Source organism: Anomaloglossus baeobatrachus, chromosome 6 (assembly GCF_048569485.1).
Source record: "Anomaloglossus baeobatrachus isolate aAnoBae1 chromosome 6, aAnoBae1.hap1, whole genome shotgun sequence".
Classification (NCBI taxonomy): Eukaryota; Metazoa; Chordata; class Amphibia; order Anura; family Aromobatidae; genus Anomaloglossus; species Anomaloglossus baeobatrachus.
In genome coordinates, this window is record NC_134358.1 from 10,648,384 (window position 1) to 10,672,619 (window position 24,236).

At 52.1% G+C, this 24,236-nt stretch overlaps 1 protein-coding gene across 1 annotated transcript in view; it reads left to right on the forward strand.

Annotated features, from left to right (window-relative positions):
- The window catches only part of LOC142316936 (cytochrome P450 2C8-like), a 107,932-nt gene that overhangs the window by 15,087 nt on the left and 68,609 nt on the right, over positions 1-24,236 (forward strand). Inside the window, exon 3 of the mRNA XM_075352719.1 lies at positions 9,202-9,351. Within this exon, the coding sequence (XP_075208834.1) occupies positions 9,202-9,351 (150 nt within the window). The remainder of the gene's footprint in view (positions 1-9,201; positions 9,352-24,236) is intronic.

Sequence of the window (24,236 nt, forward strand, 5' to 3'; positions counted from 1 at the left end):
GTTTGGTGATGTCCATGGGTTCCAGACTTAAGGCAGTGATTGCCTCCAAAGGATTCGCAACAAAATATTGAAAATAAAAATATTTTGTTTGGGTTTGGTTTATTTGTCCAATTACTTTTGACCTCCTAAAATGTGGAGTGTTTGTAAAGAAATGTGACAATTCCTACAATTTCTATCAGATATTTTTGTTCAAACCTTCAAATAAAACGTTACAATCTGCACTTGAATTCTGTTGTAGAGGTTTCATTTCAAATCCAATGTGGTGGCATGCAGAGCCCAACTCGCCAAAATTGTGTCACTGGCCAAAGATTTCTGGACCTAACTGTATTATAATGCACTCCACAGTCCATTATGTTTTATAATACATGTACCCACATAGTCCTCCATATATTATACTGCACCACATAGTCCTCCATATATTATACTGCACCACATAGTCCTCCATATATTATACTGCACCACATAATCCTCCATATATTATACTGCACCACATAGTCCTCCATATATTATACTGCACCACATAGTCCTCCATATATTATACTGCACCACATAGTCCTCCATATATTATACTGCACCACATAATCCTCCATATATTATACTGCACCACATAATCCTCCATATATTATACTGCACCACATAGTCCTCCATATATTATACTGCACCACATAGTCCTCCATATATTATACTACACCACATAGTCCTCCATATATTATACTGCACCACATAATCCTCCATATATTATACTGCACCACATAATCCTCCATATATTATACTGCACCACATAGTCCTCCATATATTATACTGCACCACATAATCCTCCATATATTATACTGCACCACATAATCCTCCATATATTATACTGCACCACATAGTCCTCCATATATTATACTGCACCACATAGTCCTCCATATATTATACTGCACCACATAATCCTCCATATATTATACTGCACCACATAGTCCTCCATATATTATACTGCACCACATAGTCCTCCATATATTATACTACACCACATAGTCCTCCATATATTATACTACACCACATAGTCCTCCATATATTATACTGCACCACATAATCCTCCATATATTATACTGCACCACATAGTCCTCCATATATTATACTGCACCACATAGTCCTCCATATATTATACTACACCACATAGTCCTCCATATATTATACTGCACCACATAGTCCTCCATATATTATACTACACCACATAGTCCTCCATATATTATACTGCACCACATAATCCTCCATATATTATACTGCACCACATAGTCCTCCATATATTATACTGCACCCCATAGTCCTCCATATATTATACTACACCACATAATCCTCCATATATTATACTGCACCACATAATCCTCCATATATTATACTACACCACATAGTCCTCCATATATTATACTGCACCACATAGTCCTCCATATATTATACTACACCACATAGTCCTCCATATATTATACTACACCACATAGTCCTCCATATATTATAATGCACTCCACAGTCCATCATGTATTATAATACATGTACCCACAGAGTCCTCCAAAGCTTATAATCCACCCCCCATAGTGCTCCACCAATATACTTACTGATGTAAAAAAAAATCCTCACGTCTCCTCCTCCCCGGTCTCCTCCTCCCCGGTCTCCTCCTCCACGGTCTCCTCCTCCCCGGTCTCCTCCTCCCCGGTCTCCTCCTCCACGGTCTCCTCCTCCCCGGTCTCCTCCTCCCCGGTCTCCTCCTCCACGGTCTCCTCCTCCCCGGTCTCCTCCTCCCCGGTCTCCTCAGGGTGAGTCCTGCCTCTCTGAACATGTTGGCATAGCGGGTGCGCAGTAGTGACATCATCGCGCCCTGTTGTGCTCAGATATCCGAGTGCAGACACAGTGGGGGAATCGCGGAGGAGGAAGCGTCAGGCAGATAGCTCCCTCTTTTATCATTGCTTTCTACCGATACAGTTGAAAGTGCAACGCCTGGCGGGGGAGGGGCAGTGCCAGCGCTGGAATCGGGCCACTCCGAGTCACAAGCCCCATAGTGGCCGCATGGTCTGCAGCAATTGGGGCATACACCACTGGAACGGGCATGACCTGCAAATCACAAGATGTATGAGCACAGAATCTGACCTATAAAAAGCTGCATTGTGCTGCCATCATGTGCACTCTCACAGAGTGTAGTGATGTGGACTCTCACACAGTGTAGTGATGTGAACTCTCACAGAGTGTAGTGATGTGAACTCTCACAGAGTGTAGTGATGTGGACTCTCACAGAGTGTAGTGATGTGGACTCTCACAGAGTGTAGTGATGTGAACTCTCACAGAGTGTAGTGATGTGGACTCTCACAGAGTGTAGTGATGTGAACTCTCACAGAGTGTAGTGATGTGAACTCTCACAGAGTGTAGTGATGTGGACTCTCAGAGTGTAGTGATGTGAACTCTCACAGAGTGTAGTGATGTGAACTCTCACAGAGTGTAGTGATGTGGACTCTCACAGAGTGTAGTGATGTGAACTCTCACAGAGTGTAGTGATGTGGACTCTCAGAGTGTAGTGATGTGAACTCTCACAGAGTGTAGTGATGTGAACTCTCACAGAGTGTAGTGATGTGGACTCTCAGAGTGTAGTGATGTGAACTCTCACAGAGTGTAGTGATGTGAACTCTCACAGAGTGTAGTGATGTGGACTCCCACAGAGTGTAGTGATGTGGACTCCCACAGACTGTAGTGATGTGGACTCCCACAGACTGTAGTGATGTGGACTCTCACAGAGTGTAGTGATGTGGACTCCCACAGAGTGTAGTGATGTGGACTGTCACAGAGTGCAGTGGTGTGGACTCCCACAAAGTGTAGTGATGTGGACTCCCACAGAGTGTAGTGATGAGGACTCTCACAGAGTGTAGTGATGTGGATTTTTCACAGAGTGCAGTGATGTGGAGTTTCACAGAGTGTAGTGATGTGGACTTTCACAGAGTGTAGTGATGTGGACTCTCACAGAGCGCAGTGATGTGGACTCTCACAGAGCGCAGTGATGTGGACTCTCACAGAGCGCAGTGATGTGGACTCTCAGAGTGCAGTGATGTGGACTCTCAGAGTGTAGTGATGTGGACTCTCACAGAGTGTAGTGATGTGGACTCTCAGAGTGTAGTGATGTGGACTCTCACAGAGTGTAGTGATGTGGACTCTCACAGAGCGCAGTGATGTGGACTCTCAGAGTGCAGTGATGTGGACTCTCAGAGTGTAGTGATGTGGACTCTCACAGAGTGTAGTGATGTGGACTCTCACAGAGTGCAGTGATGTGGACTCTCGGACTCTCATAGAGTGTAGTGATGTGGACTCTCACAGAGTGTAGTGATGTGGACTCTCACAGAGTGTAGTGATGTGGACTCTCACAGAGTGTAGTGATGTGGACTCTCACAGAGTGTAGTGATGTGGACTCTCACAGAATGTAGTGATGTGGATTCTCACAGAGTGTAGTGATGTGGACTCTCACAGACTGTAGTGATGTGAACTCTCACAGAGTGCAGTGATGTGAACTCTCACAGAGTGTAGTGATGTGAACTCTCACAGAGTGTAGTGATGTGTACTCCCACAGAGTGTAGTAATGTGGACTTTCACAAAGCGCAGTGATGTGGACTTTCACAGAGCGCAGTGATGTGGACTCTCACAGAGCGCAGTGATGTGGACTTTCACAGAGTGTAGTAATGTGGACTCTCACAGACTGTAGTGATGTGGACTCTCACAGACTGTAGTGATGTGGACTCTCACAGAGTGTAGTGATGTGGACTCTCACAGAGTGTAGTGATGTGGACTCTCACAGACTGTAGTGATGTGTACTCCCACAGAGTGTAGTAATGTGGACTTTCACAAAGCGCAGTGATGTGGACTTTCACAGAGCGCAGTGATGTGGACTCTCACAGAGCGCAGTGATGTGGACTCTCACAGAGCGCAGTGATGTGGACTTTCACAGAGTGTAGTAATGTGGACTCTCACAGACTGTAGTGATGTGGACTCTCACAGACTGTAGTGATGTGGACTCTCACAGAGTGTAGTGATGTGGACTCTCACAGACTGTAGTGATGTGAACTCCCACAGACTGTAGTGATGTGGACTCTCACAGAGTGTAGTGATGTGGACTCCCACAGAGTGTAGTGATGTGGACTGTCACAGAGTGCAGTGATGTGGACTCCCACAGAGTGTAGTGATATGGACTCCCACAGAGTGTAGTGATGAGGACTCTTACAGAGTGCAGTGATGTGGACTCCCACAGAGTGTAGTGATGTGGACTCCCACAGAGTGTAGTGATGTGGACTCTCACAGAGTGCATTGATGTGGACTCTTACAGAGTGTAGTGATGTGGATTTTCACAGAGTGCAGTGATGTGAACTTTCACAGAGCGCAGTGATGTGGACTCTCACAGAGCGCAGTGATGTGGACTCTCACAGAGCGCAGTGATGTGGACTCTCACAGAGCGCAGTGATGTGGATTCTCACAGAGCGCAGTGATGTGGACTCTCACAGAGCGCAGTGATGTGGACTTTCACAGAGTGTAGTAATGTGGACTTTCACAGAGTGTAGTAATGTGGATGTCGTGGGCGGGGAGGAGGGTGTCAGCACACCGCGCTCACCCCTTCTGCTCGGGTCCGGCAGCTGCTCAGTGGTGGCTCGAGCGGTGGGCCGGATCCCAGGGTTTCTCGAGCGACACTCCTCGCCTGTGAGTGAAAGGGGGTGTTTGTTGGGTGTGGGGATGGTTATAGTTCGTGACGCCACCCACGGTTGTGGTGATTGCACCACCGCTGCTCAGTGTGGGGATCCCGGGGATGGTGATGCGGAGCAGCCAGGTGTTGTGTTGCCCCTCCGTGGGTAGGGGTTGGTGATCCCGGGGCCCGGTGATGAGATGTGAAGTGTAGGGCCTGGAGGGCGCAGGGACGCGGGGGCAGCGCTGTGCCTTGCGGCACTATGGTACTCACTCAGCCTGACACACGGACACAGTTTGTACGGTAAACCAACGGCTGGTAGGACGGTCCCACAGACGGCTGCACCTGCACTCCCGGTAGGTGACGGTGATGTCTCTCTTCCTTGCACCTGTGTTGACTGATGGTAGCGGTAGATTCCCTCCGGTTACCCGCTCCCCGGCTGCAATCTGGGCCGGAGGAGCGCTACACTTTGCCCGCAGGCGCTGGCCCTGAGAAACTTGTGCCGTGGCGGTGGCGGTGTCTCTCCAATACGGGTTGGGCTGTTGCCTTCAATCGGGACTTGGTTGTTGGGGGATCTGCGTCCCCGTCACTGACGGATTTGGCAAATTTGGCGACTCCTAGCCTTGCCGGGGTCCGAGAGGCCCCTGCCCTGGTGCTGACTGTCCTTCGGAACACTGCTCCAGACCACCGGGCACACAGCCAACGGGGTCCTTCCAGGAACTTCCAAACGGTCCCCCTCCAGACAGTCACCGCCGTTGCTGACCTTGCTGTTCTGGCCCTCACAAAGCTGGACCCTTCAGGCTGTCTTTCTCTTCTGTCACTTTACTTGCTTTTCTCCTTTACTACTTTTCTTCCTTAACTCCTCACACTTGCCCTGCCTGGGCTTCACTTCACTCCTTCCACTTCCTCCTCCCTGACAGAACTCTGTTCTTTACTCAAGCTCGTCCCTGAGCTAACTGCCTGGTTTCCCCCGCCTCCAGAGCTGTGACCTCCTTGGTGGGCGGAGCCAACCGCCTGGCCCACCCCCTGGTGTGGATCACCAGCCTCTGGAGGAAGGCAACAAGGATTTGTGGTTAGCTGTGATGTGCCTACCTGGAGTGTGGGGTGTGGTGGTGTGTGACCTGTGTCCCCTGGCTTGCCCAGGGCGACACATTCCCCCTTAGCAAAATGCAGACCGTCCGCGGGCTGCCGTCCTACACCGGTTTTATTTTTCTGTAAAAAGGGGACAACAAGGTTAAGCAAAACATAAATACATTTTTAATCAAAACTCTTCCCAAGACGGGAGGCACATTTACTTAAACGTTGCAACGGTATACGGTCACGGTTTCCGCTCTCTCCCACCCAAGCAACCTGGCCCTGATGCTGCCCCTAAAACCCAGGCAGCACCCCTTGACCCACAGTCCAGCACAAGTTACCCGAGCGGGATCTGTCCTTCCCCTCCAGAGGGTGGCCACCGATTCCTTTGGTGGCTGGGCCCTGGCCTGCTCTGCTCAGGGCCCTCCCTCCAACCTACCTCTCCGGAGGCGGTATTGCGGAAACGGTAACGGTACCCAACCTATTTACAAGCCACTTAACGTTTGTGGTGCCCTGCAAGTTCACGGGCTTGTCCATGGATAGTTCCCATGCAAATAAACTTTAAACGGTCCCCACGGGGACAACGGTGCCGGCTCCAGCCGGTTACAAATCACAAAGCAAATCTGGTGAAGAACTCGGTAATCATTTCACTTATCATTTTTCAAAACTTTCAAACAACCACATTGACTTCTGGTCCCAACGGGGACAACTTTTAGGCGGAGGACCGCCGGCTTAGCAGTCCATCCTCAATCGTGGGGCTCTAGTGCCACCTTCACATGGTGCACCGCCGTGGACTCCGATGGTAGCTAGCTGCGGGTCATCTTCCTCCATATTCATGCGGGCATGCACATCCGCTCTACACCCCTCTCGGGCATCGATCTCCCTGCACAGCTGCTGTTGCCGTCGCTCCCAGCCGGGAGCACTTTCTGTTTGCTCCGGTTCAGCGTGTGCGAGGGACGGGCCCAGCCAGAGTCCCTCCGTGTTGGCTACGACCGGCACCTTTAGTAATGAGGGACCCCGCTGTGACATGGCCTGCTCTGCCTCCTGGCAGCTGCATCCCCGCCGTGCCTCCGGTGCATCTTTGCTGATGGGCTCAGCCTTTGGCTTCTTCCATAGAAGCGGTTCAGGGTGGTCACGAGCTTCTGCTGCAGGTCTGTCCGCCGGGGCGGATTGGCAGGGTACCGCTACCGGTGGTGATGGTAGCGGGCCTAGTGGCGGGGCAGCAGCAGCCAATACGGGTAGCGGGGGAGGTAGCAGGGTGAGCGGGTATGGACCAGGTCCCTCAGCCGCGATGACCGACCCACTAGGGGCACAGGGGCGTGGGTCACTTACCCTCCCTTCCAAGACTCCCTCCGTCTCGCGTCTCCGTATGGCCGCCACCACTTCCGCCATGTCGGCCTCCCACTCCTCCATGAGGAGCTGCATGCGGACCTGCAGACGGCTGCTTAGCTGGACGGTCCGGACTTCCACCCGCGCCGCGATGCCAGGCGCGGGGACCACGGTGTTGTTGGTCGGACTCAGCATCTTTAGCAGCGGCTTCTTCCAGGAACCAGTAACTGGCCGCAGAGTCCTGGCGTCCCTGCTTCTATAGCCGCAGCTACATGCATCCAGCCGCCATCGCGTCCCCCTTAGCTCTTTCCGGCCCCTCCTCTCTCGGGGCGGAGTTTTGGCCTTCGCGCTTCTACTGCTCGAGAAGACGCTCGAGCGGGAACTTTTCGCGCCAAAGATGGCGGCTTCTGAAATTTTCCTGCCGGATGCCTCCGGCGGTAACAAGGCGCACCTCTACCTGACGGCAGAGCGGTAGGATCCTGTTCGTGACGCCAAGTTGTCGCGGGCGGGGAGGAGGGTGTCAGCACACCGCGCTCACCCCTTCTGCTCGGGTCCGGCAGCTGCTCAGTGGTGGCTCGAGCGGTGGGCCGGATCCCGGGGTTTCTCGAGCGACACTCCTCGCCCGTGAGTGAAAGGGGGTGTTTGTTGGGTGTGGGGATGGTTATAGTTCGTGACGCCACCCACGGTTGTGGTGATTGCACCACCGCTGCTCAGTGTGGGGGTCCCGGGGATGGTGATGCGGAGCAGCCAGGTGTTGTGTTGCCCCTCCGTGGGTAGGGGTTGGTGATCCCGGGGCCCGGTGATGAGATGTGAAGTGTAGGGCCTGGAGGGCGCAGGGACGCGGGGGCAGCGCTGTGCCTTGCGGCACTATGGTACTCACTCAGCCTGACACACGGACACAGTTTGTACGGTAAACCAACGGCTGGTAGGACGGTCCCACAGACGGCTGCACCTGCACTCCCGGTAGGTGACGGTGATGTCTCTCTTCCTTGCACCTGTGTTGACTGATGGTAGCGGTGGATTCCCTCCGGTTACCCGCTCCCCGGCTGCAATCTGGGCCGGAGGAGCTCTACACTTTGCCCGCAGGTGCTGGCCCTGAGAAACTTGTGCCGTGGCGGTGGCGGTGTCTCTCCAATACGGGTTGGGCTGTTGCCTTCAATCGGGACTTGGTTGTTGGGGGCACTCAAGGGACATCCTCGAGCAAAGTGTCCAGCAGCCCGCTTGCAACAGTGACAAACCAGTATTAGGATGTCTATGGTGTCAGGAGCTGATTTCTCCTCAGGAGCAGCTCTGGAGCACTCTCCCAGTAAAACACTCTGCATGGGCTGAATCGGATTCACCTCAGTCTTTCCTCCATCGTGGGGCTCTAATGGTTTATACGGCCAACGCTGGACTCCCCAGGGAAGGGGGCCATCGGGAAAGCATTGGTCGAAGGGCATGCTTTTGACAGATCCCGGAGTTCTTCCCTGCCAAGACTCAACAGGATTGCTTCTTCTGAGCACCCCGGTGCCCACTCCTCTCCAGAAGTACAAATCTTTGAATCTGGCAGCTCAGGTGTCACGGGTGCAGTGTCTGGATCATCCTGGTCTTCTGTCTTAATCAACAAGATCTTTCCTTCCGTTCCTGCGTGGACCCCCGGGTGGGTATTACTTTCCTCCAGCAGCGGGGCCACTGTTTGAGCACTTTTTGGGGTGCCACCCACGACAGCACACCCCCTTTTCTTCCCGTGCGGAATGATTAATGGCGACTGTCTTTTTCAAGAAACACGGTTCAAAACAGTTCTGTAAGGCGCTCAGCAATTTTGCTCATCTCTAATAAACACAACTCTGCAGGGCCACTGCTGGATCCACTCTGTACTTTCTTATGGTGGTGAGGACCTTTCACAGACTTTATGTTTTAAGACTCTACTCCCCGAGCTCCTGGTGTTTCTTGCTCTTTTCGTCTTCAGTCTGGTGATTTCACAGATTTTAATGCTAATTTTTCAGCACTTATGATCTCTGACCCTCTGCAGATCTCAAACTCTTAATTTCTTCTAGCTCTCCGCTTTATTGACCTTTTTAGCAATGCTGCATGAAGAACTGAAATTATATTTTACCTCTTCCGCTCCACAGGTTTCCCCAGTATAAGCGGAGAAAGATTTCAGCAGCTCCGCAGGTTCACTATCACCTCCTTGAGAAATTGCGGTATGGGGAAGAAGTCCATGGAAAGATGCGTGTTCGATGAATCTAAGAACCTCATCGAAGCCGTGAGAGAGACATCAGGTGAGCGCTTATTCGTATCGTTACAGGATGAGACATCTCTGATTATACAAATAAGAGCGCATGTGCAGGGAGCGATGGACTCCACAATGGAGGCAGTAATGTGTGATCAAGATGTCTTCATAATGGCTGCCAGATTGTAGATTCCCGATATGTGTGGCCGTCTAGAGAGGTCTATGGGTAAATTCTGCTGTGAAGAAGGGGTTAATATTGAATTATTATTTTATTGCCCCCCTGGAAATGGATGAGATAATCACTAGTGCCGGACGAGCGTGCTCCGCACTGCTCTGTACTCCATCAAGCATCGGGCTGCTCGGTATGTTTGGTACTCGGCAGAGGATCCTACTACTAGGGCGCCATGCTCGAGTCCCCATGATTGTTTTCCAGGTGCTATAGATGAGATTCAACATAGCTGGAGAAAAAGACATGAACCGCACATCCAAAAATCATCAGTTGATCTAATGAACATCAGGTTCTTGGTTCAACATTCAGACTGTATGAAGCCCACTGCCACATCACAGCAAACCTCTAAGTGGGTCCCTAACTTATATGAAGCCTTAAAAGGTGCGGCACCAACCACCACCGCAGCGACAGTGCACCAGCAGGGCAGGTGACCTGGTGCAAGGATGAGTCCCCATGACTCCAAGCCACACCGTCCCACCAACACAAAGCCACTGCAGCATGGGTGTTGTCAGGCACCAGGTCACCAGCCCTGCTAGTGCACTGTAACTGCGGTGGTGGTTGACACGTGGCGTCGCACCTTTAAGGCTTCATATAAGTTAGGGTCCCACTGAGATGTTTGCCGTCACATGCCAGTGGGCTTCATTCAGTCTGATCAAAATGTTGAACCAAGAACATCATGTTCAGATATATAAATTTTTGGCCAGTGGCATTAGATCAACTGATGATTTTTGGATATGCGGTTCATGTCTTTTTCTCCAGCTGTGTTGCATTTACATGCATGGATTGCTTGTCCATCATGGTACTCCCATAGCCATGTTAGTTACTGGCATTACTCTGATTGGCCAGCTGCACCACATTATCAGGTCTAAATAATACCCTGTATCACCATGCTCGGAGCATTCTACCCGGAAATAGTTAGGAAGAGGTTCTGCTGGAGAAGGGACAGTGTAAAGGGCACTTTACACGCTGCGATATCGGTACCGATATCGCTAGCGAGCGTACCCGCCCCCGTCGGTTGTGCATCACGGGCAAATCGCTGCCCGTGGCGCACAACATCGCTAACACCCGTCACACGGACTTACCTTCCCTGCAATGTCGCTCTGGCCGGCGAACCGCCTCCTTTCTAAGGGGGCGGTTCGTGCGGCATCACAGCGACGTCACACGACAGCCGTCCAATAGCAGAGGAGGGGCGGAGATGAGCGGCTGGAACATGCCGCCCACCTTCTTCCTTCCTCATTGCCGGTGGACGCAGGTAAGGAGATGTTTGTCGCTCCTGCAGTGTCACACACAGTGATGTGTGATGCCGCAGGAATGACGAACAACATCGCTACTGCCCAAACAACGATATTTGGTGTTTGAACGACCTCTCCAAAACCAACGATTTTTACCACTTTTGCGATCGTTGAAGGTCACTCGTACGTGTCACACGCTGTGATGTCGCTAACGACGCCGGATGTGCGTCACAAACACCGTGACCCCGACGATAAATCGTTAGCAATGTCGCAGCGTGTAAAGTACCCTTTACAGTACCTGCTGGTACAACAGTACACCAACAGTGCTTTTTATGGCTAATTCTATAATGACACCACATTCCTCAGCATTTTGTGTAGGGCAAGCTTATGGAGAAGGGATAGTGTATTAGAGGCATGGAGGCCAGGATTTTAGCCTCACAGAGCTTGTTGCTTCAACCTAAAAAGAAAATCATTTTCAGGCCTACATCTATTCTCTTGCCTATTAATACCGTTAATAGCTGCATTCAGTGCAGAGACAGCTACTAGAGGAGTGAATGTTTTGGATCAGAGGCATATAGTCAGGATATATTGCATTACAGCCCTTCTATAAGTATAATGCTGCTGCAACCTAACTGCGTTGGTCAGGGCATGTGTGACGCCCCAGGGCTGTGGGGTACTTGGTCCCAGGTGTGTATGACACTCAGGGGAGTCGTGGTCGCGGCCGATGCCTGGTTCCATGACCCCGGGGGTCGGTCCGAATAAAAAGGGGGGTAAAAAGAAAAAGAAAAGGGAGAAATAAAAATAAAGAGTTTTTATCGACTACGCCACTTGCAGTGTGCGGCCAGGTTATTGAGGCCGCCACTGCAGGGTCCTGCTGAGGCTAATGGAGTAGGGCAGCTTAGGTGTTGTGGGCCCTCCGCTAGCAGGGCTAGGCCCCAGCAGTGGATGATGGGGACTGGAGTAGGGAACAGTCTGTGTATGTGCACGGAGGCGGTAAGGAAACAGTCCACACAAGTGTAGTGGGTGGGCCTACCCCCTACTAGTCTAGCATAGATAACCCGGCACTGTTGTTATTAAAAATGTTTTACTATTGTTATATGATGTGTTAGGGCACCCCCTAGTGGCCGGGTGGGACGGCTGTTGCCACCGGGGAGGAGGAGTCGGCCGGATATCTAGGCAAGGTCTGAATGTGTGTGAGGGAGAGAGGATCCGGGGCAGCGGAGAGTGCACATCTGCAGCGGCAAGTGCGATTGTGTGAGCGGACCATCAAGGGACACCGGAGATCAGGAGGTGGACGTAACCTCAGAGCCTATTCTGCCGGTGTGGGTCCGGTGTATGCTTGGCTGAAGAGTGGGAGCCCGGAGGAAGTAGAGTACTTTGGGCATATCCCCACCAGAGGGTGCGTTTGGGCAGGTTGTCCCCAGCTCCACTAATATTGCCGGAATCCGCTGACCGGAGTGTTTTATCTTTGAGAATAAATGTCGTTTTTATTGCATCTGGACTTTTGCCTGCAGCCTTTTTGTGCATCGGCCGATGAAGACACCGACATACACTCTCTCAACATTAAAGAAGTGATGAAGCCAGGGATGTGCCTTGAATACAGTGCTGCCACGACTACACAGCCAGAGGCCTCCCTGGCTGGTCATTTCAAGTGGCGTAGTCGGCAGGATCCGAGTCCCTTGCCGGAGAACCAGGAGTCTGAAGACCAAGTAGTGCCTGAAGCACGGAATTCGGACGATGAAAGAAGATTCCCAGTCCCATGGTGGGAGGAAGAAGTGCCCAAGGCGTTGGACCGGGCACAAGATGGCGGCAAGATGGCCGACGTCTGTGAAGAAACAGAAAAGGCGCGGAAAATTGGCGCCGAAAGAAGAGCCTGGGGCTGGCCGGTGCCGAAGAGAAAGCATGGAGTACTCCGCCCAAAGAGGGGAGGCGCCAGCTCCAGGGCACGGAAGAAGAAAAGGAAAAAGAAGTACCTCAGCGGAGGAGTCAAGATGATGCGTGAGGCTGGGGGTGGAGTCCGTTTAAGAGCGGGAAACGAAGACCCGCCTCCACTTCCTTCAGCCTCAGCGTCGACACCACCGCCATTAATAGCGATTCTGTCGGAAACCGAGATGGAGAACTTTGGGCAACCTGCGGAGTTGGCGACGACGATGGCCCTCATCAGCCTCGGTCGAGGCCGACCTCGGTTCGCCCCTGCTAGTGAGGCCGCGATAGCGGACCTTCCCATTGGACCGGGAGGTTCTACGAGGCCAGACAAAGTTTCCTGGAAGACCTCATGGGATGCTCAAACCGGGAGCACCATCACAGAGGTGAAGGCGACCTATGCTACCCCGCCCATGCCAAGCCGTCCGGGGGTTGCTGTCTTCCCATGGGACACCCCGCAGCTTAACGCCGCCGCCACACCCTTTGTTCCGGCGCCAGAGTCGGCCGAGGAGTTAGCCGGGCGTCTAGAGAAGGACCACCTGGGCTTCTTCTGGGACCCAGTCATCGTCTCACCGGAGGAGTCGCGCCCCAGTGTTCCGCCCCCGAAGCCTGACCCCGTCCAAGAACGGCTCCTGGCTGAGACTGTTGCCCGGGAAATGCTGTTCGGTTCCGGTGGCGAGAAGTTAGCCCAGCAGTTTGTGACCGGGGTGGTAGTCAAGTTTAATCAGCAAGAGGGATACGGCTTCATCCGAGAAGTAGAGACCGGGGATGATTATTTTTATAACCGGGTTCATCTCGACATCGAAGGACTCCCTAAGCGACTTCACACCCTTTGGCCGGGCGAAAAAGTCACCTTCCTGCCGGATGCCGGTAGCCGCGGCCTGTTTGCCGTCTGCGTCTCCCGCATGCCGACCACCCGGGAAGCGGAGCAGTGGCAGGAGGAGATAGAGTGGGAGGAGCAGCAAGAGCGGCGCCGGAGCCATGCCAAACCGCTCCCGCCCGCGCCTCCTCAGCCCCAGCGCGTCCTGGCTGCTGCCCCGGAAGCAGTGATGGAACCGGCTCCTGATCCGGAGAAGTTCCCAGCCGTGGTAGCGGTGACCCAAAACGTGACTAATAAGCCGGTCATTATGCTGGATGCACCACCACCATCCCGGGCAGGAACACCGTCACCGCCAAGAGGAGCTGCAGCAGCTGTGCCGGAGGAACCGTCCTACGCCCCGGTGTCTTTCAGGCGAATCCGCCGCCAACCGGGACAAACTCTGGGGGCCTACATCCAGGCTCAAGCGGAAGAATGGAAGAGAGCCTGGCCCCCAGAGTAAGTTGTTGCCTCCAGCACTTGCCGAGACCGGTGTTGTTCCAGACCGGCAGAAAGTTCCTCTGTTGTTGTAAAGTTTTACGGGCCTGTTGCCCCCAGCAAAGACCGGGAGCGCTCTTGAAGCCTCCGGGCACCTCCAGCGAAGACCGGGAGCGCTACTGAAGCCTCCGGGCACCCATCTAAGACCGGGAGCGCTGTTGAGCCTCCGGGCGCTATCCAGAGACCGGGAGCGCTGTTGCGCCATCAAGCGCCCCTCAAGACCGGGAGCGCCGCTGAACTGGTGCCGCTGTTGAGGACTGAACCGAAAGGTTTTTATGTGTTTATGTTTTTATGTGTTTAAGAGCCTTGCCGGGAGGCTCGGATTTTAAGAGGGGAGGCATGTAGTGGGTGGGCCTACCCCCTACTAGTCTAGCATAGATAACCCGGCACTGTTGTTATTAAAAATGTTTTACTATTGTTATATGATGTGTTAGGGCACCCCCTAGTGGCCGGGTGGGACGGCTGTTGCCACCGGGGAGGAGGAGTCGGCCGGATATCTAGGCAAGGTCTGAATGTGTGTGAGGGAGAGAGGATCCGGGGCAGCGGAGAGTGCACATCTGCAGCGGCAAGTGCGATTGTGTGAGCGGACCATCAAGGGACACCGGAGATCAGGAGGTGGACGTAACCTCAGAGCCTATTCTGCCGGTGTGGGTCCGGTGTATGCTTGGCTGAAGAGTGGGAGCCCGGAGGAAGTAGAGTACTTTGGGCATATCCCCACCAGAGGGTGCGTTTGGGCAGGTTGTCCCCAGCTCCACTAATATTGCCGGAATCCGCTGACCGGAGTGTTTTATCTTTGAGAATAAATGTCGTTTTTATTGCATCTGGACTTTTGCCTGCAGCCTTTTTGTGCATCGGCCGATGAAGACACCGACATACACTCTCTCAACATTAAAGAAGTGATGAAGCCAGGGATGTGCCTTGAATACAGTGCTGCCACGACTACACAGCCAGAGGCCTCCCTGGCTGGTCATTTCACAAGTATTGTAGTTTTAACTTGCCTTGTCTTTACTTGGTTTCAGTGTTTGGACCCGCTGGTGCCAATTCCAGGTGTTCCCGCTCCCCTTATTCTCCGTGCCAGCTGTGACCTGGGGGTAGCTGTCCTCCATGCACTCTCATTTTTTGTTGGGCTCCCGTGACCTAGAGCTACTTGGGAACCCCTCCGTTTCAGTCTTGCTCCTATTGCAGGCAGCCTGGAATATTTAAGGGGGTCAATCCCGGGTCCCCTCTTTGCTGCTGATGTTTCAGACTCTTTGGTTGGCAATGGAGATCTTCTCACCTGGCAGATTTAACAGTTGACCATAAAGTGCCCCGCTGTCCTAGGGTCTGTACCCCGCCTTGTACTGAGTCTTGTGAGCCTTGGTTCCAGACTTCCACAGGCGCCCCGCGGTTCCTGGAGTATTACACTTCCACAAGTACCCACGGTCCCTGGAGTACTAGTTCCTTACTCCACAGCCTCACTCCTGTTACAGCACTCCGGTGTTACTTCAGGTCTTTACTTTCTTTCTGCACTTTCACTATTTCACTCCTTCCTCTGACTTCCTTCTCCAACTTGACTTCCCTCAGACTGAACACCACTTCCTCCCGCAACCCTTCCAACTGACCACTGGCCCCTCCCCTTGCTGGGTCTCTCCCTACAGAGTGGGTGGCGACTATCCAGTCCAGTGGCCATCCCTTTTACCTGTTACTAGGCAGTTTCCCAGTTTGGTGTTGGGGTTCTGTGTAGCCTGAAGGTGCTGGTGTCTTTACTGGCATGGATATTCTGGGGTTTGGGTTTCCACTTACATTTTGTGGCACATGGTACTGCAGGGGTGCTACACATAGGTGATATTATGGGACACGTGCAGGTATAAGACGGGGATGGCACACAGGGGAATATATTGGCAGTTGGGAGCTAAGTACTACACGATGGCAACTGCCATCAGGTTGCGTAAAGCCGCAGAGTCCACATGCCTAAAAGCAACATTTCCAGGGCAAGCAGTCAGAATATGACCCCCTAAAAATTATAAGTCTGGGCAGGCTGATGGCCCTTAAAAAATGTAGATCTCTGAACGTGCCAAGGGTGGTTGTCCTGGTTGAGGGCCTCGCTCTTCTCTTCCCAGAATGCTACAGACAACGGTTGTGTGTGTGTGTGTGGCAACATTCCTCCTTTGGACTGGTACCTCTAGTCCGGATGCCTCCTGCTTCTCTTCTCTTGCACAGAGTTTGGTATCGCTAAGGTTAGGTTGCTCAGAGAAAGTCCACAACAGACTCTAAAAACTTCTTTCATTTCACTTGCAGATAACATCAAACACAGGATTTCACAAAGCCTTATCCTTCCGTTCTTCACGCTAACATAGACCCACTCTTTAGCATGGGTATTAAACAATCTCTTATTCTCAATCACAGAAGCCGCCACAGAGTCAGGGGATATTGATGCTACTGCACACTACTGGTAATTAGCCATACGAGTCTAGGTGTAACGCTATGACTGCTCATCTTTAGCGCTCAGTTGTTACTTCTCATGATTTCTCATTGAGCTGATGCCCTCATGTCAATGTCCCTCAGAAGGGCGTCTCCTTCACTCTCAAGGTTCCCGTTCTACACTGGCCAACACTGTCTCCACACTGTTCACACGCTTGCTGGTATGAGACCCCTTACCTGTCACTTCTGGAGAGTTAACCCCTAATTCTTATCCTGATGTCTTTTATGTCTTCTACTTCTGCCTCCGTCTGCTTTGTATTATCTCTCACATACTACAAACATTGCCTCGAAGCAGGAAGGACAACGCCCCATATCAGTTCCCTTACCCCACCCCACTGAAACCAGGAAACAGCGGCATCTAATGGCTGTAAGCAATATTGCATATCAGAAATAACCACCGTACATTGTAACATGTCACACATTAGCAATAAAAATAGCAATAAAACCAGCAATGATTTCAGGGGGTACGCGACCAAATCCTCAACCTTACAGAGCGATGGCTGCATGATAACACAGTTGATATGGTGTAGTAAGAAGAAGAGGCGGGACAGAACAAAAGAACCCATGAACTGTATACCTTTTTGAGGTGGGAAGAGGTGCAAGGGAATACAACAGGAAAAAAAGGAACTTGATGTGGCTTTGTATTCTGCTGCTGTCATCCACTGGGGTTGAGAAGTCGGCCTGTCAGCATCTGCAGTTCTTCAGTTATTATGCCACTGGCGGCACTAAAAACCCATTCTAACAAAACACTAGAGATAGGGAGGGCCAGCACCACCAGGGAGTAGAGGGACAGGTCATGCAATATGTCCCACAGTAGTTGTACGGCACAGAGGAATCACGGAGGACACTGGTGCAGTCAGCTATGTACTCCTTCACCATTTTCGTAAACTTTTCCCTCCTTGTCAGACTACCCCCTAATCAGGGCCTGGGCTCTGGGTGGATCTAATGAAACTGTCCCAGACTTTTCATCTTGTTCTCCTGCATCTGTTGGACCTGGTGTGTGTCTCCCTCATCTCTTCTCCTTGGTTGCCCAAGGACTATGACCTCTGCCGACAGTCTTGACAGATGGGAATTTTCTGTACGAATTGTTGATCTAGGGCTTACTGGTATTGCCCCATTTTACTACCCTTAACCACCTAAGGAAGTAGAGATGGAAAGTTCTGCTTGTAGTGTGATGCCCTGCACTAGCCAGGTAGTCACAGGCATGACATCGCCCACACCCCCTCCCCTAGACAGGTCCATCCGTCAAACTAAAATCCTTGTTGCCCCCTCCAGGGGCTGATGTCCACACCAGGTGGGGTGGAGCCAGGCGGTTGGCCCCACCCACCGAGGAGTTCACAGTCCTGGAGGCGGGAGAAAGAGCAGTAGTTAGTCAGGGAGTGACAGCAAGAGAGGAGTGAATTGAGGAGCCCCGGGGTGGGCAGGAGTGAAGTGGAGTGAAGTAAAGGAAAGGTGAAGCTGCCGGTGTCTGGGAAGGAGCCCGGGCACGGAGAGCAAGGTCGGCAGACGGTGGTGGCCGTCTGCAGGAGTAGGTGCAGGTCGGTGAAACCGAAGGACCTGAGATGGGCGGTGACCCGCCGGTACCGAGCCGGGAAGCAGAACCTGCATCAGCACAAAAGGGCAGGGCCATCCGACCCCGACCAGGCTAGAAGCTGCCGACAAAGGTCAAATCCGAGTGTGACCGGAACCCCCGTCCATCCAGCCGTTTGGTTTACCGAGGACTTTGTGCATTTGTATCTGAGTGAGTACAACAGTGTCGTCCGGCACCGCGCCGTGCTGTTCCTGCAACCCTGCACCCCAGCCATCCAGCCTCCCCGCATCATCACCGGGCCCCGGGATCACCAACCCCTACCCACGGAGGGGATAACATCCTAGCTGCCCTCTACCATCGCTCCGGGGTCCCCGTCACCAGCAGCGGTGGTGCCATCATCACCACATCCCGTGGGTGGCGTCACGAACTATCTCCCTAAACAAACCACCCCCTTTTCACTCACGGGTGAGGAGCGCTGCTCGAGTCCCTGGGTCCGGCCCACCGCTCGAGCCACCAAGCAGCAGCAGCAGAAGCCCCGATCCCGAGCGTGGCGAGCGCGCCCCTCCGCCTGCGACAACTTGGTGTCACGAACAGGATAGAACCAGTCTACCTACCGGTAGAAGTGCGCCTTGCATTCCCCGCCGGCGGTGTCCGGCCGAAAAATTCGAAGTTCCGCCATCTTTTGGTGCGAAGATTTCCCGCTCGAGCGTCTTCTCCGAGCAGTGAAGGCGCGAAAACAAAGCCCCGCCCCTGAAGCCGGAAGTGCAAGAGAGAACCAAGGGGGGGCGGGTGAAAGCCTGCCTAATGTAGCCGAGGGCATAAAAAGCGGGGACGCCAGGACTCTGCAACATATCCGGTTCCTGGAAGCCTGCAAGCAGCATGTCCGTCCCGTCCGGTGATGCCGAAATTCCCGAGCCCAAGCCAGGAACGGCGGCGTGGGTAGAAGCCCGGACCGCACAAATGTGCTGCCGCCTGCAGACCCAGGTCCGGTTTGTTGTAGCTGTTCTGTTTTGTCACAAGTCAGCTTATGGGATCACCAGTGAGGTCCTCTGAATTAGGCCTCTTCAGAGGACCTAATCAAGATCAAGCGCTCGGAGAAAAAGACCTGCATCCATGTGAGCATGATCAATTTTCTGTTTATTTAGCTAAGGTACAGTTTATTTATACCATTTACAGATCAATGTGATATTGCAAATAAGGCTTCTAGCTGGACTTTACAAGTTGCTCATATGACCTTTAAGTTTTAGCAAAACAAAAATGTAGAGTCATGCATATGAGATAAGAAGAAGATAAGAAGAACATTTAGAGACAATAATAATCCTTGAGCTTGTCTCTTATTCCGAAGGCTCTGACTATGAACTACCACCAGATATACTTACAAATGAAATAAAATATCTTTAATAAAGAAATAGAGAAACTATTTAACCCTTCTATATCAGGTTCTTGATGGAGTGCTGGGTGGCCGAAATGGAGGAAGTAGCGGCGGCCGTGCGGGGACGCGAGGTGGAGGCAGTGTTGGAGGAGCGGGTAAGCGACCCATGCCCCTGTGTCCGAGAAGGACCGGTCTCTGCGGCTGAGGGGCCCGGTCTGCGTCCACTCACCCTCCTGTTTCCCCCGCCATCCGTACCGGTTGCTGTTGCCCCTCCACTCGGTCCGCTACCCCCAACATCGGTAGCGGAATCTAACCCGTCCGCCATAGAGGACCGGCCTGTGGGCGTTACCCGGAGATGGCCCGCACCGTTTCCACTGCCGTGGAAGGTCCCTTCGGAGGCACCCGTCCGAGAAGCGAAGCCGTCGGCCCCGGAAGTGGTCGCACCCACAGATGACTCGGCTCCGGGAGTCCGCCCGGCCATGGTAGAACCGGCCGCTGCGGGCCCGAAGGCCCAACCGGTGAGGCCATCTGTCCCTGAACTCCCTGCCTCGGCTGAGGCTGCGCCGGGTCGTCGCTGCAAGGCAGCACCGCAGGCCACGTCACCGCCGGACTGGGGGCAATCCAGCGGGGCCCGACCCGAGCGCAGGGGTACGCCAACGCCCCGTACTGGGACAAACAGGTGAACCCGTTGGGCCAGGAGATAGCCGCCAAGGAGCGTGAGATAGCCAACGTGGTGACCCGTACCATACGGGAAAAGGACCACCTATGGCACGCCACCTTTCGGGTGCGGGGCCCGATCTACGAGGGCCAAGTCAGGAAGTTTGACCCGCGAAGGGGGTTCGGCTTTATATACGAGCCGGGCCTGGAGGCCGAATTGTTTGTGGCCCGCCGCGACGTGAACTCACATCTCCCAACGGGCCACCCAGGTCGCAATCTGTTGCCAGGCGACCTGGTGACCTACACCCGACATTGCGGGGAGAGGGGCTGGAATGCCCTAGACGTGAAACAGAGGGAAAGCCGCGGTGTGCAGGTGCGACCCCAGCCCCCTCCCCCACCGTGTCGTCCGGATGTCGAGCTGGAGGAGGTCCTTGATGAGTGTGACCTCAAGTAAAGGCAGTGGCCCTCCGTTGCAGCAAAGTTGTCCCCGTTGGGACCCTTAGCATGTTGATTGTTCCAGTTGTGAATGAAGGAGTACCAATCATCCGAGTTGTAACCTGATTGCCGTCCGTTTTCAGAAAGAACCGTTGTTCCCCGTTGGGACCGGAATTGTCCCTGTTAATGAAACCGTTAAGCCCATGCCCGCATGAGGAACTGCTCATGGACAAGGCCGAGAACTAGCAGGCCACCCACGAACTTGTGGGTTTGTAAATAGTTGTTGGGCTGGTAACCGTTGCTGCTGAAAGGGGTGCTGCCCGTTTCTTAGGTGCAGCATCAAGGTGTAGGTTACTTGGGTGGGAGAGCGTACGAACCTGTCCGTTGTTATTAAAAATGTTTTTATGCCGTTCAGTAACGTTTAAGAAAGTACCTCCCGTCAGGGAAGATATAAAGTATTAATATTGTTTATTTGTTGTTGATTGATGTTTATATCTTTACAGAAAATAAAACCGGTGATGGACGGGCAGCCCGCGGACGGTCTGAATTTCACCAAGGGGGAATGTGACGCCCTGGACTAGCCAGTAGAGTTGAGCGCGGTTCGCGGTTCGAGGTTCTCCAGTTCGCAGCTCGAGTGATTTTGGGGGCTGTTCTAGATCGAACTAGAACTCGAGCTTTTTGCTAAAGCTCGATAGTTCTAGATACGTTCGAGAACGGTTCTAGCAGCAAAAAGACAAGCTAATTACTAGCTGGCTTTCCGCTGTAATAGTGTAAGTCACTCTGTGACTCACACTATTATGAAATTTCAGCGTATAGTGTCCGGGAACAGCGCATTCAGATCACTGCTGTTTGGATAATGGCGATCGCCATTTTTTTTTTTTTTCCTTGTCTTCCTTCCCTAAGCGCGCGCGTGTAGTGGGGCGGGCCAGCATGTCAGCCAATCCCAGACACACACACAGCTAAGTGGACCTGTTGCCAGACAAGCAAGGGCATGTGTCATAGGCTGTCAATGTCACATGTCCTTGCATTATAAATACGGCCATCTGCCCGTCTGGACGCCATTATCTGCCTTCTGCGTCTGGGTGACATTTGCCGCAGACGCAGCTCCTGTCGCCGATCCTGCTGTGTACGCTCTACAAACAGCTCTATACAGAATAGGGATAGAAGTTTCTATTAGCCCTTGTAAGGGCTAATACCGGCAGGGTCAGAGCCATAGGTGACAGTCAGGTCCGTGAAAACAGATTTTAACAGCTACACAAGATGACAGCATCTGTGTAGCTAAGGTCAGGGATTTCCTCGCTGCATTTCCCCATTAGGAGGGATAGAAAGGGAGGCTTCCTTTCCTCTACCCAGACCCACAACCCTGGCACTGTACCCTCCTGCCCTTTGCACACTCCAACTCATTGTTAGTAAGCCATTATACTAGCAAACACTGAGGAAACTTAGTGGCATCCTAAAAGTGGCTGTTGGACTTCCATTAGTGTCCCACTGGTGCCAAGCTATTTCTAGCACCTCTGCATGACACCCTCCTGCTCGCTCTGTTTTTAATAAGCTATAATAATAGCAAAAAATGCTGCCATTTAGTGGCATCATAGAACTGGCTGTTGTACTCCATTAGTGCCCCTCTGGTGAAAAGCTATTTGCAGCACGTCTGCATTCTACCCTCATGCACATTTTGCTATGCTAATTTTATAGCAAACTCAGGGAATTCCTTGCTGCATTTGATCATTCGGAGGGATAGAAAGTGAGGCTTCCTTTACTGTCCTGGTACCCACAGAACACGGCCACTGTACCCATCTGCCCACTTTTGCCACGCTATTTAATTTGCCCAAAGAGCTGACTCTTTTTCTGCCTTCCTAAAATTGTCTGGAATACTAAGTTAGTGTTCCTTTGCTGCCAAGCAAGGTACAACACATGTGCATTCTACACTCCTTTCCATTTCTGGAATGTAATTATTAAATGCAGGTAGTCCAGCCAATCTGTGACGAAGGTGCAGGCGTGGATATAATGTAGCCTGCATCCAATGTTGGTTTTCTCGATGTCTGACAGCTCAACAATACCATCTGTTTCCACTTCCAAAACAAGTGACGACCTGCCAATCACACTCCGTGTAAAGGGGTGGAAGTTCAGTGTGAAAAACCATGTGTGACTGCTGTCCCCCCAGTCACAGAGGATGAAGAGCACGCAGATGCACTTGATGGGGCAGGCGGTGGTTGCACAGGCACGCTAGGCTGCATTGTAGCACAGTGAAATTCACATTGCGACTTATGCTTCATTTTAAGTCGTGTACAGGGTGGGCTCCCCAGTATGCAGCAAAACCAGGCAACAGGAAAAGGACTCTAGGCAGTTGGGTTGATAAATGATTGTTTCACTTTACCAAAATAAACAATAAGAACCATGCATACAATTTAAATAATTGAACAATCTATTCTGTTGCCTACTACCTGCTAATCCCTCTGCGTAGCAGTAATTGTGTGTTTGTGTGTGTGTGTGTGTGTGCGAACACGACTTACCAGTGGCGCATCACAAGAGCTTCCCAGTTATCTACCTAAACATAGACAAAACACATTACCCCCCCTGAATACCCTTGTTAGCTGAAGCCTCACAGATAAGGCAGATGATAACAGTGTGAATGCAAACCACACAGCTCTGCAACACAGTCATGGAAATCTTGAAAATCAACAGTCAATGCAAACATGTGTCGCTGTCCCTCTATGATTTAAACTGTATGTGACAATTTGACAGTGCAGAGGCAGCAAGTCTTATTGTCTATAAATAGTCGGCCTACCCAGAACAGATATGTGTTTTGCTAATAAAACAAAGTGTTGCGTGCCCGCATTATTGTCTGGGCACAGCCTACCGTACCCGGGTACTGTGATGTCCAGTTGCCAGAAATACAGACTTTACGCTCCTCTCATGGTAAGCAGTATAGACAGCTCCGTAAGAATGTTGGTCTGTGGCACAGGATGCTGCTCACTGGCGTTACGGTACTCCTCACCAAACTCCAAAATGACTCCCCTCACAATTGAACGAAGTGTTTCCGCGGTGGCTCCTTGCTGTAACACACACCTTTAGCTTTTTCTTCTGTTCATAGACAGCATCTCCAAGTCCACACTCGAAGAGCAATTTCTCCTCCACATCTAAGTGTGGAGAGGCAGCTAGTGCGCATGCGTGTGCCGATTTACCCCAGCCGCAGCCTAACTACAGTGTTTCGCCTAGTGAGTATTCTCAGCCTGACTGTGCCATTCCTGACGCTAAGTCTTCATGTCGGGATACAGCGCATGCTACCACACTTAGTGCGAAAAGCCTCTTTGCACAGGTACTTGCATTCCGTGCCGGGTCTAAGTCCTGTTTTGTGCCTAGACACCATGCTAAAGCTGATAGTCTTTTTTCAGAGACTGTATTTCATGCTACTGAGCATGCTCAAGCACTTACTGTATCAGAGACTAGGTCCGGTAATGAACTCTTTGGCCCTGCCCCTGATGTGGGGGGCCCATATAGACCACAGGGCATCAGGTGTCCTGACGATGTGGCCAGGCCACTCCCAAATGGCTTGCAGAGGCCCGCCCCTATGACTTGTCACCTCATTATTGATGGTCAGACGATGACTGGTGAGGTGTTTGTGTCGTGGCAGCCATGAGGTCATTATTGAAGTTGCGGTTCCAAATAGGACGCTAGTTATGCCACTCATGACGTGTCACTCTGCTTTTGTCTCCAGGAGGTACATTGTGGTCCACCCTG